The sequence below is a fragment of the Acomys russatus genome, chromosome 1 (assembly GCF_903995435.1).
Source record: "Acomys russatus chromosome 1, mAcoRus1.1, whole genome shotgun sequence".
NCBI lineage: Eukaryota > Metazoa > Chordata > Mammalia > Rodentia > Muridae > Acomys > Acomys russatus.
In genome coordinates, this window is record NC_067137.1 from 75,182,099 (window position 1) to 75,195,656 (window position 13,558).

A 13,558-nucleotide genomic window follows, 5' to 3' on the forward strand; every position below is an offset into this window, starting at 1 on the left:
CAACAACAAAACAAAAAACAAAAAAACAACTTCACAGAGATGGAAGGGCAAGCATAAAAAACAGGAAAGAACAGTGAACAAAATATGAACTAGAGCCACAGAGGTTTCAGTGAAGTCCATATTCAGCCAAATGTACCTAACAGCTCTATGACCCTGTGCATATGCTAATTTAATATATACATATATTAAATGTGGTATCAAAACTGAGTCAGGCGGCGCATGCTTACAATCCAAGCACTTAGGTGTCTACAACAGGAGAATTTATGGTGAGTCCGAGACCAGTCTGGGATACAGGATGAAACTCTGTCTCAAACAAATCTAAGAAAGTAGGGCTACAAATAACAAATGATAAATAAACACATATGTAAATACCTAGATCACATAAAGATTACATCAGGGCATTAAAACAAACTGAAGAGGAATCCAGGTAATAAAAACTCCCTTCCTTGATGGTATAAAAGTAGATTTGATATACTGAGCTGTCTCTGCATGCTTGCCATGTTTTTTTTTAACTTTTATTAAAATAAGACGAATACTATTAAGTACTATTTACCTATGGACTGAATAAGTCAATACTGAACAAACAGTATCAATGTCAAAGTTTCAACAAGGCAATAGCACTGTACTTTATTTCTAATGATATTCATTATTGGGGGTTAGTCTGGCTGCTTCCCAAATGAGCAGACTCACAGACCCCAAAATATTTGTAACGTTGCCTAAAAACTTATTCCTGTTGACCAATAAAAAGCCAACACACCCCAGCAGGACAAATGCGATAGACGTGGCTAAGGTTCGCACGCAGGCTTTGGGGACTCAGAGGATCTTGGGAAGGAGAAGAGGGGAGATGGAGGAAAAAGGAGGTGGCTGCCATGGGTTAGGTGGAGTAAGAAGCACATGGCCGGTGTGGATGGTGGGTTTGGTCCAAATGAAGAGCATCAGCAAGTGTTTGGGATTATGGATGGGAGGGAACTTGCTTGATCGAATTATAAGAAGCAGATGACATGGGATTGGGGTAGGGGGATACGGGAGGGAGTTTGGGGGATTAATAGCTGCCTTGCCCCAGGTGAACCAATTTTAAATTGAACTATTTTAAATTATAACAGGTGTCTGTATTTTTATTGATTGACAGTGGGTTAGAAAATACTGCGATAATAATAATTAGTCTAATAATAATTATTTATTAGGCACCGCTTAAAAATAACTGCAAAAATTCATATTGTGCCAATAGCTATACTACATTAAGAGAAGGCTTCATAGTTATAGGTAGTAAAATTGAGATAATAAAGACCAGGTTGCAAGTTTAGTGTCTATCTACTTAATGAACCTAAGCTACAAAGTGGTGCTTAAATCAGCTGGGAGGCAATTAACTGTCACCATATAAATACAGATCACAGCCACAGCAAGTGAATAGGGAAGAAATGAGAGTTGTTTAAAAAAAAAATCCAAATCTGATTTGTCAAATCAGATTTTTATTGTTAACTCCTGTCATTAAATTCTCTTCTGACAGTTCGGTTTTCCTTACAGTACCATTCAGCCAATTATAATATCTACTTTTTACCAGTATATATCTTCAGAATAAAATGGCAAAATTGCATTCTGTCTGAAAATTATTTTTATTATATCTAGAGAAACAAAAGTAAAACTAGCTGCTTGTCACTAGCACAAATCCTTATATCTTGGGTTTTGAAATACACAGTAGAAAGCAAGAGAGAGAGAGAGAGAGAGAGAGAGACAGAGAGAGAGAGAGAGAGAAGCAGAGGCAGAGACAAAGGCGGAGAGAGTCTGTCTGTGTCTGTCTGTTTCTCCCTCTCTCTTGGTTTCTTAAGACAGAGTTTCATCTGGGACTCGCTTTGTAGATCAGGCTGGCCTCAAATTCACTCAAGATCTGCCTGCCTCTGCCTCCCTGAGTTGGGATTAAAGCATGTGACACCACGCTCAACTGAGACTCAGTCTCAGAACAATAACAACAAAAACAGAAACAAAACAAAAGAAAAACATATAATTCCTTAACCTTATCAAAGCTCTGATACAATTACTAATGATTCAGAACAGACACAGAAAAAGGATAGATTAACATATAGAACCAAATAATACATAAAATATAAAGATTAATGATGGGAAAAAAATCAATTTTTCCTAGTTTTAGCACCCTTTCTGCTTTTCACCAAACTTCTAAGCAAATAGCTAAATTGACTAATTTGAGCTTTATTTTCTTCCTCTGATCTTTAATATGTAATAAATATGTAATATGTAATACAAATGATGAATGTAGAACCTCTAGTAGTTCTTGTGAGGATTAGATGACTTAGTGTTTATAGTACTTGGCACACAGCATATGATAAATGGACTAGGAGTATTGGTGAATATTAGTAACATAATTATAATATATAACAAAACTACAATTGTATAAATATAATAAAAATATTAACATAATAATAATAGCATTTCATTTGTATTGTACTTATTAATGACAACTTAAATTATACAGGTATTTAGGGTTTGTAGGATTTATTTTGATTTCCAATATTTCAGAGAGGCCTATAAAATTTAGATAAGAGCACATATAGACATAAAGTGAGTCATCTAACAAATTCATTATCTAGAGTATCTGCATTTACTGTTCTTAAATATAGCTCAAAGAATGAAGGTAGGTAGTGCAAACCTTCCTATAATCTGCTACGTCTGTTTAAATTATTTTGAAGTCATTAAAATTTGCTGCACTGAAATTTGCAACTTTCAGTACAGCCCTATTTCCTTTCAATTTTCTGATGTTTACTTTTACAGTACAACAAAAAGTGCACTCCTATTCTATAATCTTATTAAAACCCTGTTCTTTATCAAAAGCCTTTATTCCCAGCACTTGGGAAGCAGAGGCAGGCAGATCCCTGAGTTCCTGGATAGACAAAGCTACACAGAGAAATGCTGTCTTGAAACACCAAGAGAAAACCATGTTCTTTATCCAACTCTATTATTACATATAAATGCTTTTCTAGTAAATACAGAAAGGACTCTTAGATTTCAAAATAAGATTAAAAGAAACTTAAGTACTCTTAATAGTTATAAGTAAAATACATATATTAAACAAGTAAGATTTATATCTTATAAGAGCATTATAAAAAGTAGTTAAGATACGTGACAGTGAAGTCTCATTTCCTAAATATCCACAATGAAACTAATGTATTTTCCAAGTCTTCAAGGAGACACAATGCAATAGACAAAATAAATTACAATCTGTAACACACATTAAGCTACAGGGACCTGAGAGAAAGAAGGACCATCTTGTGTTGTTTGCAGGAAAAGAACAGAATAACTGCTTGATTTACGGATCCAGGCACCTTCAGTAGTATTCTTCATAGAGGGAAAGGATAATTCTTACACTTCTGCCATAACTAATAATGAATCATCATTCAAGACTTTCTAAGTGCCTTTTCTTTGATACTGACTACAACACAACTTCAGGATGGTTAGTGACTTGGCTTCCTTAGTTCTCAGATACATGAAGAGTTTGCTGGATTTCTCAGTCTGAAAATTCTGATCACCAGAAAGAATTACTTTCTATTCCAACATAAACTGGCATTCTACTGTGTACATTCTAATTCATGCATCATTCTCCTGTTTCCTTTCATGTGGATTGGATTCCTGAAGCCTGAAGTCTGAGCACATATGAGTAGAAGTACACATTTAAACTTCTGAGGTTGGAAATGAGAATCTGGCAAGTTGCTGCCTCCCCCAAGCCCTTCTCTAGTAGGTGCAATCCAGAACCTTCTATTGCTACCAAGACCCTCACCCAGTCAACCTGGCAGTCACTCTTTCTTACTGACAAGAGTTTGTAGAGGAATTTTAATTCAGAACACAGCTGCTTGGGCAAGAGATCATATCCAAAGACCTTCTAGGGCTGTGTGATCCATTAACTACAAACACTACTTTAATCCAGGAGACAGAGGTGAGCAGATCTGAGTTTAAGGCCGGCCTGGTATAGAGCAATTAATTATCTGTAAATAAAAGCTTAGACAATGAAGGTAAAGTTCATCTGTAAAAGGAAGCACCCATGTTTGATGTCTAATTGAGTGGCAGAAAAAGTGATGAATCAGAGAAAGATTTGACAGAATAAGATACACCAAACTCTCAAAGACAGAGAGAGGAAGGAAATGGAAGTTATTTAAGGGGAGATGCAGAGATAGAGTTTTACAGAGAGGTTGAATGAGAGAACAAGCTAGACGCAGGTGAAGACAGAACGAGCCAGAGAATGAGGAACCAGAAGATTAAAACAGATTGCTGGAGTTAGTTTGAAGCCAAGCAGAGCAACCCAGAGGCTGAGAGAGAAGCCAGATTGACTAAGTCGGCTGGCAGAAGTGTTTGACAGAACAGCTGAGTTGAACCAGCTAGCCAGTAAGAACAAGAAAGGGTGAGAGTTGAACCAGCTAGCCAGTATGAACAAGAAAGGGGAGCTTATTAAGCAGTAAGTCTCAGAAGCTGAAACCATTCTAAGTCTAGGTTATACTGAATGGAGGCTAGAAGCTTCCAGGACTAGGCCTAGTGTAGCAGACAGAAGCAGTAAGCCTCCAAGAAAACAATTCAAACAGGCGAATAAAAGTTCCTTGTACAAGTGTTACAATAATCTCTTGATTTTCATTCTCATTCTTCCACTGTCTCTAAGAATGAAAATGGATGGGGATAGTGGCACCTTTGTTATTGTTTTTCTATTAAAGTACATTTGCTAAGCCAAACTAGGCGATTCATTTATGCATCAAAATGATGAATTAAAGCTGTGGATGGAGCTCAGTGGCAGCGCACTTCTCCTAGCATGAACAAAGCCCTAGGTTCCGTGTCTAGCATAGTGAAACAAGACAAAACAAGGGCAGCAAAACACAAAACAAAAGCTAGTGAAGACACTACCTAGGCTTAAAACCAAAGCACAGGATACATGGTCATATAGGCCTCATTTATATAAATATACCCCCCCCCCCCAAGGAGCTGAGTGTGATGGAGTATGTCTTTAATCCCAGCACTTGGGAGGCATATCGCTGTGAGTTGGAGTCCAGGACAGCCAAGGCTACACAGAGAAACCCTGTCTCAAAAAAAAAAAAAAAAAAAAAAAAAAAAGAAAGAAAGAAAGAAAAGAAAAATCTGTTTTTAAGCCTGGTTTCCTAGTGCATGCACACTTGTAACCTCAACGTTCAGAAGGCTGAGACAGAAGAGTCAAGAGTTCAAGACTAGCTTGGGCTACACATAGCAATTATCTGTTTCAAAACAGATGAAGAAACAACAGTTGCTTCAGGGTTTCTCTGTGTAGCCCTGGCTGTCCTGGAATTCGATCTGTAGACCAGGCTGGACTTGAACTCAGAGATCTGCCTGCCTGACTCCCAGATTGGCCTCCACCACTCAGCTCAGGAGCTAGTCTTAGTTGAACCGAACCGATTCTACTTATGGTTTTATTTATAAAGAGAAAACACCCGTCAGCCATTAAATTCTCCGTTTGCTTACAATAATGTCTCTCAATCCTAAATCCTCTGGGCAGAATTCTCTTAGGGCTACAGTGCCAAGAACTTGCACAACTGAAATTGTCTAGTGATTTCTGTCTCTAGGAGACTGTAAGACTGCAGAGACGCTGGAGGATCCTACTGGGAGACTGGAGAGGTGGAGGTGGGGCCATGGAGAGTTCCACAGAGGAGCTACAAGAGAGCGACCTTAAGGACTCCGTCTGACGAAAAGCGGCTAGCTAGCTATATAGGGAAAGCACTGATTCTGCACATCTTTAAGAAAACTAAGTGATGCGGACAATGAAAAGTAACAGAAGCCTTTTACACTCCACAGCCAGAGGGTGAAGAGAGGAAACGGGGGCATGGGAGAGGAAGGCGGGGCGAGGAAGGTCCCCAAGACTATGAGTAGTTAAAAAAAAAAAAAAAGTACTCAGTCTATGAGCTTGGCCTGAGTTGAGTTCTCCAGGAGTGAGAAGCAGTCTGTAGGAAGAAAGAATCTCACTCAGGAGAGTAGGATAGAACGTTTACGATGGTACCAGCACTGCAGAACATGTCGCAGCTCTCTGCCTGCTCCCATCCAGTCCTTTACCTCTCTCTGTGGCTCATTGGCACACGGACCAATGCTTGCACCACTGCATAATAGCAAAATGAAAATACCTGAGTCCCAGGAATACAGCTGCAGCAACAGGAGAAGGAGCCAAGGAAAACTGGAACCCGGACAAGATGCTCACTGGCGCTGGTCAAACCTCAACTCTTACGGGTGGGGCGGGAAATTTCCGCCTCGCGTAGGGAAGCGTCATTTCCGTTTGAGGTTTTGTCCCCGCCTTTCCAACATTCCGACTTCCTTTTCCAGGAGTCTTTTGCTTATACGTAACTCCCTACGTGGACTACATGAACCAGCAGTCACCACGGTGGGTTGATTTCCGGGTCAAGAGGTCCGCGCTAGGTGCATCACCATGGAAGCGCTCGGTTTGGTCACGTGGTGGCCCTGGTTACGCCGGGTTGCGGTGGTGGGGTCCGGGGCTCAGGCGGGGGCCATTTTGCCGGAGGCTGGCTCCGGGGGAGTCGAAGGCCCGAGCGGCCTGACAGCTGACCTGAACCGTTCCTTCTCTTCCTCTGCAACTCGGGCCTTGGAGAGGAGCTGGAAGGCTGGACTTTATCCAGCCCTTCCAAGACGGCAATGGTTCCCTCCAGCCGTCTCTACCTGACGACCCTCCATGGCGGCCGCCCCATCCGAGCTGCTCCTGCTGCCGTCCCTTGCAACCCCTGGTTCCTGTCGCCTCCTGAGCCGTGGTCGTCCTTCCGCCCTAGGGACTGATGGTCGTCGAGCTGGGGGCACAATGAGAGGCGAGAAAAACTACTACTGCCGTGGGGCGGCCGGGGATCATGGTTCCTGCCCCTCGACGCCGTCGCCTCTGGCTTCGACCCTCCTGTTGCCGGCAGAGGCCATCTCAAGTAGCTGGTCGGGGCCTGGGAATGGGCTGTCGGGAGGAGACGAGGAGGAGACTCGGCTTCTTCAACTCCTGCGCACCGCACCGGATCCTTCCGAGGCTTTGCAGGCTTTGCAGGCTGCCTTGCCGCGGCGGGGCGGCCGGCTTGGCTTTCCCCGCCGTAAGGAAGCCTTGTACCGGGCGCTGGGCCGAGTGCTTGTGGAAGGCGGGAGTGATGAGAAGAGACTCTGCTTGCAGCTTCTCTCGGATGTTCTTCGGGGTCAGGGGGAGGCTGGTCAGCTGGAAGAGGCCTTTAGTTTAGCGCTTTTGCCTCAGCTAGTTGTCTCGTTACGAGAAGATAACCCTGCCCTGCGGAAAGATGCGCTGCAGATCCTGCATATTTGCCTGAGGCGTAGTTCTGGGCAGGTACTGAGAACGCTTATACAAGGCCTGGAAAGTCCAGACGCCCGACTTCGGGCTTCCACTGCGCTGTTGCTCCCTATCTTACTTACTCCTGAGGATTTGTTGCTGGGCTTGGATCTCACTGAGGTAATAATATCTCTGGCCCGAAAGCTTGGCGATCAGGAGATGGACGAAGAATCTGAGACAGCGTTCTCGACGCTTCAACAAATTGGAGAACGACTTGGTCAAGAGAGGTTTCAATCCTACATCTCTCGTTTGCCCTCTGCGTTGAGGAGGCACTACAATCGCCGCCTCGAGTCCCAGTTTGGAAGTCAGGTTCCTTATTATTTGGAGCTAGAAGCCTCTGGGTTTTCCGAAGATGCTGCCCCTTGTATAGTGACTCTTTCCAATAGCAATCTCAAATTTGGGATTATTCCTCAGGAGCTGCATGCAAGATTGTTGGATCAGGAAGACTATAAGAACAGGACTCAGGCTGTTGAAGAACTGAAACAGTTGCTTGGAAATTTTAACCCAAGTTCTATCCCTCATCCTAGTCTTGTCGGCTTTATTAGCTTATTGTATAATTTGCTGGATGATTCCAATTTCAAAGTGGTCCATGGTACACTTCAAGTTCTGCATTTACTGGTTATTCGCCTGGGAGAGCAGGTGCAACAGTTCTTGGGACCAGTTATAGCAGCTTCGGTGAAAGTGCTGGCAGACAACAAGTTGGTCATAAAGCAGGAATACATGAAAATCTTTCTAAAGCTAATGAAAGAAGTAGGTCCTCAGCAGGTGCTTTGCTTGCTCCTGGAAAACCTGAAGCACAAGCATTCCAGAGTAAGAGAGGAAGTAGTGAACATTTGCATCTGCTCCCTCCTCACCTATCCCAGTGAGGATTTTGACTTACCCAAACTGTCCTTTGATCTTGCTCCAGCTCTCGTAGATAGCAAGCGAAGGGTACGCCAGGCAGCCCTAGAAGCCTTTGCTGTTTTGGCATCATCAATGGGCTCAGGTAAAACCAATGCCCTTTTTAAAGCCGTAGACACTGTTGAGTTGCAGGATAATGGAGATGGAGTGATGAATGCTGTACAGGCCAGATTGGCCAGAAAAACTCTTCCACGGCTAACAGAGCAGGGATTTGTGGAGTATGCAATACTCGTGCCGTCTTCTGCCCAGGGTAGGTCAAGCCATTTGGCACATGGAGCAGATGCAGACTGGCTTATGTCTGGTAACAGGACTCAGAGTGCACACTGTTACTGTGGTGACCACACAAGGGACAGCATGCGACTGTATGGATCCTACAGTCCAACTATCTGTACCCGAAGGGTATTAAGTGCTGGAAAAGGGAAAAATAAGTTACCGTGGGAAAATGAACAGCCTGGAGTCACGGGAGAAAACCAGACCTCCAATTCCAAGGACACTAAAGATACAGAGCAGGTATGCTTAATTTTCTTTAGTTGAAAGAATTCACAATAAAAGTTTTGGATTAAGTGTTGATATGAATATCCATTATAATGATACAGGTTGTGTCAGTTCATTTAATGAGTTCCTTGATAAAATTTGAGGTACAATGTCATATGGCCAATAAATGGGTTTCAGTTATGGGTTATTGATTTAATCATGTCACCTCATTCAAACAAACACTGAACACCTAGTGGGTACCAGATAAAGAACTAAGCTCCCTTTCTAATTGGTTTCTGGAGAAAGTTGTAAACTGGGAATTCACATGTTTGTTAAGTGCTAGGGTAGAAATAGAGTGGTGTGGAATATCTAATTCCACTAGAAAAAAAACGAAAAAGATTTTTAACTCAGATTCATGTCTCTGCAAAGTTTTTATTTTGAAATTGACAAATCTACATGTAAATTCAGAGTGCAGTCAATACTCATATACTGGTTAACATCTTGCCATATTTTTTGTTACATATTTTATGAACCATTTGATGGTAATTTGCACATGTTTTGGATTTCATTTCTTTATATTTTGATATACATCTTCTAAAATAAGTTGTTATTGTGCTTCAGAATACTAATAGTAATTAAATATATATATTCAATTAATATATATATTCATTTTATTTTAAATTTTCCATTTGTCCCCAAATGTGTTTTACATTTTTAATTTCACTTTTATTATTCCCAGATCCAGTCATGTTTGGTGTGAATATTGTCTTTTTATCTATTGTATTCCTACTTGTTTGTGGGTTTGTACGATTTTTGGTTTTTTGTTTTTGTTTTTTATGGCAGGCCCCTTTTCCTCAGGAAGGCTGGGGTAATTGTTTTGTGGAGTATAACGTTACGAATTTATCTGATTGTTTCTGTATGATTAGACTCAGGTTAAAAACTACTAGCAAATATGTTGCCTAAGGAATGGATACAGTACAGTGGGGTTGTTCCACCTTGAGTGAAGCCTCATTTTATTGTTTGATAAAGTGACAAGATGCAGTATAAAAGTATATTTCCCGTTTGCTGTAGAAGTTCAGACCATACAAATACCTCAACATTTTACTCATTGCTTTTGACATCCAGTGAATATTTTTATTTGTATTAGTTATTACATTGGGGGTACAAAGAGTGTAATTAAAGACAAAAGCATTTCCTCTATATTTGTTACCCAAAATATTTTTCTGTGTGTAATAATTATATCAAGCTTTAATTTTTGCTATTAAAAACAGTGTTTTTCTTCTTTTTAAAGGTTTCTCTCTCTCTCTTTCTCTCTCTTTCTCTCTCTCTCTCTCTCTCTCTCTCTCTCTCTCTCTCTCTGTGTGTGTGTGTCTGTCTGTGTGTGTCTGTGTGTTCTGTAATGGGCCTGGTGTAGGTGCTGGGGATTAAACTCTGTCCTCTGTAAGAACCACAAGAGTTCTAAACTGCTGAGCCTTCTTTCTAACCCCAAATTAGTATTTTTTTTAAATTATAATTCAAATTTTTATTGAAAATAGTTTTTTTTTCATGTCATATATTCTGACTATAGTTTTCTCCTCCTCCAGCTCCTCCTAGATCCTCTTCTCCCCTACCCCCACCTAAGTCCATTGTCTTTCTTCCATTAGAAAACAAACAGGCAACTCAAAAACAAACAACAAGCTGCTAGACACTGTGGTGCTCACCTGTAATCCCACTTAGCACTTGGGGAGGCAGAGGCAGGCAGATCTCCCGGAGTTCAAGGCTAACCTGGTCAACAAAGCGACTCCAGGATAGCCTAGGCTACACAGAGAATCCCTGTCTCAGAAAAAAAGAAAGAAAGGGGGAAAAAAACCCAACAACAGATAAACAAACCAGAATAGGACAAAAATAAACAAACGGAAAAAAGCCAAAGAAAAAGCACAAGAAACACTCAAACATACAGAAATACCATTAAAAACACAAAACCAAAAGTCAAAAGACCTGTGAGGTTTAATTTAATTTATATATGTGCCCACACAAAGCAATATGGACCAAAAACTTTTCAAAATATTATTGAGTTTATTTTGTGTTGGCCGTCAAATTAAGATATTTGATGCTAAATTACTCCATGTTTGACCAATGGCTGGCTCCTGTGAGTTTTGGGCATGACCAGTGTTTGGGTATTTTCTTAACTTAAGATACAATACTAAGACTTAAATGATTTTTTTCTTGTTTCATACTTGGAATCATCTGATCCCCTCCCCCCCAGGATCCTAAGATTACCAATACAGTAGAGTATTATTTCAGAACAAAATTCTGTGTATGTTTTCACTCATTGTTAATTTTTGCTATTATAGATCAGTCCTTTCAGTGGACGAAACCTACAAGTATCTTTTTCTCTTTTTCTTTCTTTTTCTTTTTTTTTTTTTTTAATGAGTTCCTATGAGTATCTTGAATTGAATTGGGTAGTGCAGGTTCTTTGCTATTTTTGTTTATTCCATATTTGGTCTCCCTTCTTTTGTAACAGAAGCCTAGCTTCCAACATCATGTGTTGTATCGTACCTAACAAAGGAATGAAGGCCAAAGTGCCTTGTAAATAGAGTTCAAGATGTCTTCCTCTTCTTTTTGTTGTGTTGTATTTTGTTTTGTTTTCTAGTTTTGGTTTTGATTGCCCACTCCCCCTCATGACAGGGTCTTACTATGTAGCTCTGGCTATCCTGAAACTCACTATGTAGAACAGGATGGCCTCAGATTCACAGACATCTGCCTTTTGAGTGCTGGAGATAAATGTGTATGCCATTATGTCTAGCTCCATAGTTATTTTTATATTTTGAATTAACACACGAAGTTTTATACTAAAACATTTCAAAGGGTTGGAGATGTAGTTCAGTGGCAGAGTGTTTGCCTAGCATGCGGTCCTCTCTAGCACCACAAAACTGAAATAAAAGCAGAAAGCTAACAACAACAAAAACTTTGAATAAATTTATTCTTTTGGTGGGGAAAATACAGATGCTCCTTATGATAGGTTTATACCCCAGAAAACTCATCATAACTTGAAAAATGTCATACATCAAAATACATTTATTATGCCCAGCTGATTGAACATCATAGCTTAGCAGCCTAGTATACTGTAGAGAAGAGGTTATTTCTGCTCATAACATGGAATTAAGTTGGTGTTGCTTAGCATTGCAAGGATCAAAATTCAAGGTGTGGAACACCACGCCCAGCTTAGTTTTTTATTTCTTGTGCTAGGTTGAACCCAGGGTCTTAACATACTAGGTAAGCACTTTATTAAGCTATATCTCCAGTTTCGTCTTTTCTGTTTAATTCATTTTGTACTAAGAATTGAACTCAGGGGCATGTAGTTGCCAGGCCAGTACTCTGCCCTTCCAATTCCAAAATGTGTAGGTTGTTTTGGAAATAGTTTTCAGACTTAGATAGTCTGTTTATATGATTATTGCCATATATTATAAGCATTTAACTGATAGTAGTTGATTTTTTTATAAATGCTCCTAAAGCAGGAGCAGGGGCTGTCTCTGACCACACTGCCTTTGGATCCCTTTCCCCAAACTGGGCTGCCTTGTCTAGCCTCAGTAGAAGATGTGCCTAATCTTACTGCAACTTGATATGCCAAGGTTGGTTCATATCCATGGGAGGGCTCCCCTTTTCTGAGAAGGACAGGAGGGGAGATGAGAGGGGAGTACTTGGAGGAGAGGAAGGAGGGGAAGCTGCCGTTGGGATATGAAGTAAATAAATAACACTAACCAACAACAACAAAAGACTACCTCCCAAAAAAGATTTGGTGCTGATCATAACGAAGGCATGGACTAAATATATACACATTTTTAAATGTGCAGCTTTTTAAAAGTGTATTGTGTATTATTATTGTTATTACTGCTTGTTTTTAGAGCATAATTAGGGTGATGGCTACACTAACTAAAACATGCAGGTGGTTTGTGAATAGCTCTGCCCACACACTTAATAGCCTGCTCCAGAACATCCAGTACATCACTGATAGCACAGTGTGATTGTGGAGTCAGTGAAAGCACAGTAAGGAGAACCAAAAAGCTCATCCTTTACATGAGGCTTCCCTCCTGTGTTGCTTAGTCTATTAGGTTTTGGCAAGTATGTCTGTGTGTGCATGGGATCCACCATTGTGGTAATGTAAAGAATAGTTTAACTGCTACACATAGCTAGCCTCTGTGCTATGAATGCTTATCCTCCTCCCCTCCCCATCCCTTGGCAAACACTGTCTTTTGTTATGTGCACACTTGCTTTTTTACAAGTTCATGGAAATTGCACTCATAGCATATTTGCCAGCCTCATAGAATGAGGTAAGAAGTACCTGTCTTCTAAGTAAGATTAATCGAAAATTGACACAATTTCTTCTGCGAATGTTTAATAGATTGCATTAATGAACACAGCTGAGCCTACTGCTTTCTGTTTTGGAAAGTGATTATTTAAAGAATTTAGAGATAGACCTGGTCAAATTATGTTTGATCCTACTATTGACATGATTTATGTGCTTTTCTTTCATTTTTGCTGTTAGAAATGTGTGTCTTCTATTTTTAGTCTAACCAAAAGTTTACCAGTTTTACTGGTCTTTTAAAAAAGCTAGGCTTTTGTTTTGTGACATGTCTGTCTTGATTTCCTAATTTCATTGCTGTTTTAGTTTGTTTTGCTTTGTTTGTTGGTTTTTCGAGACAGGGTCTCTCTGTGTTGCCCTGGCTGTTTTGGACTAGCATGTGGACCAGGCTGGCCTAGAACTCACAGAAATCCACCTGCCTCTGCTTCCTGAGTGCTGGGATTAAAGGTGCACGCCACCACCGCCATCTCTGTGCTATTTATAATTATTTTCCCCTCTGCTTG

At 40.5% G+C, this 13,558-nt stretch overlaps 2 protein-coding genes across 4 annotated transcripts in view; one reads left to right on the forward strand and one right to left on the reverse strand.

Moving 5' to 3' along the window:
* The window catches only part of Klhl28 (kelch like family member 28), a 643,595-nt gene extending 637,298 nt beyond the window's left edge, over positions 1-6,297 (reverse strand). For both annotated transcript variants that reach the window (XR_007830672.1, XM_051146785.1), the window contains exon 1: positions 6,138-6,297. The gene's annotated coding sequence lies outside the window, so the exon portion shown is untranslated. The remainder of the gene's footprint in view (positions 1-6,137) is intronic.
* Positions 6,298-6,456: 159 nt separating this feature from the next.
* The window catches only part of Togaram1 (TOG array regulator of axonemal microtubules 1), a 65,903-nt gene continuing 58,801 nt past the window's right edge, over positions 6,457-13,558 (forward strand). For both annotated transcript variants that reach the window (XM_051146841.1, XM_051146850.1), the window contains exon 1: positions 6,457-8,749. In XM_051146841.1, coding sequence (XP_051002798.1) covers positions 6,698-8,749 — 2,052 coding nt within the window. In that variant the 5' untranslated portion in view covers positions 6,457-6,697. The remainder of the gene's footprint in view (positions 8,750-13,558) is intronic.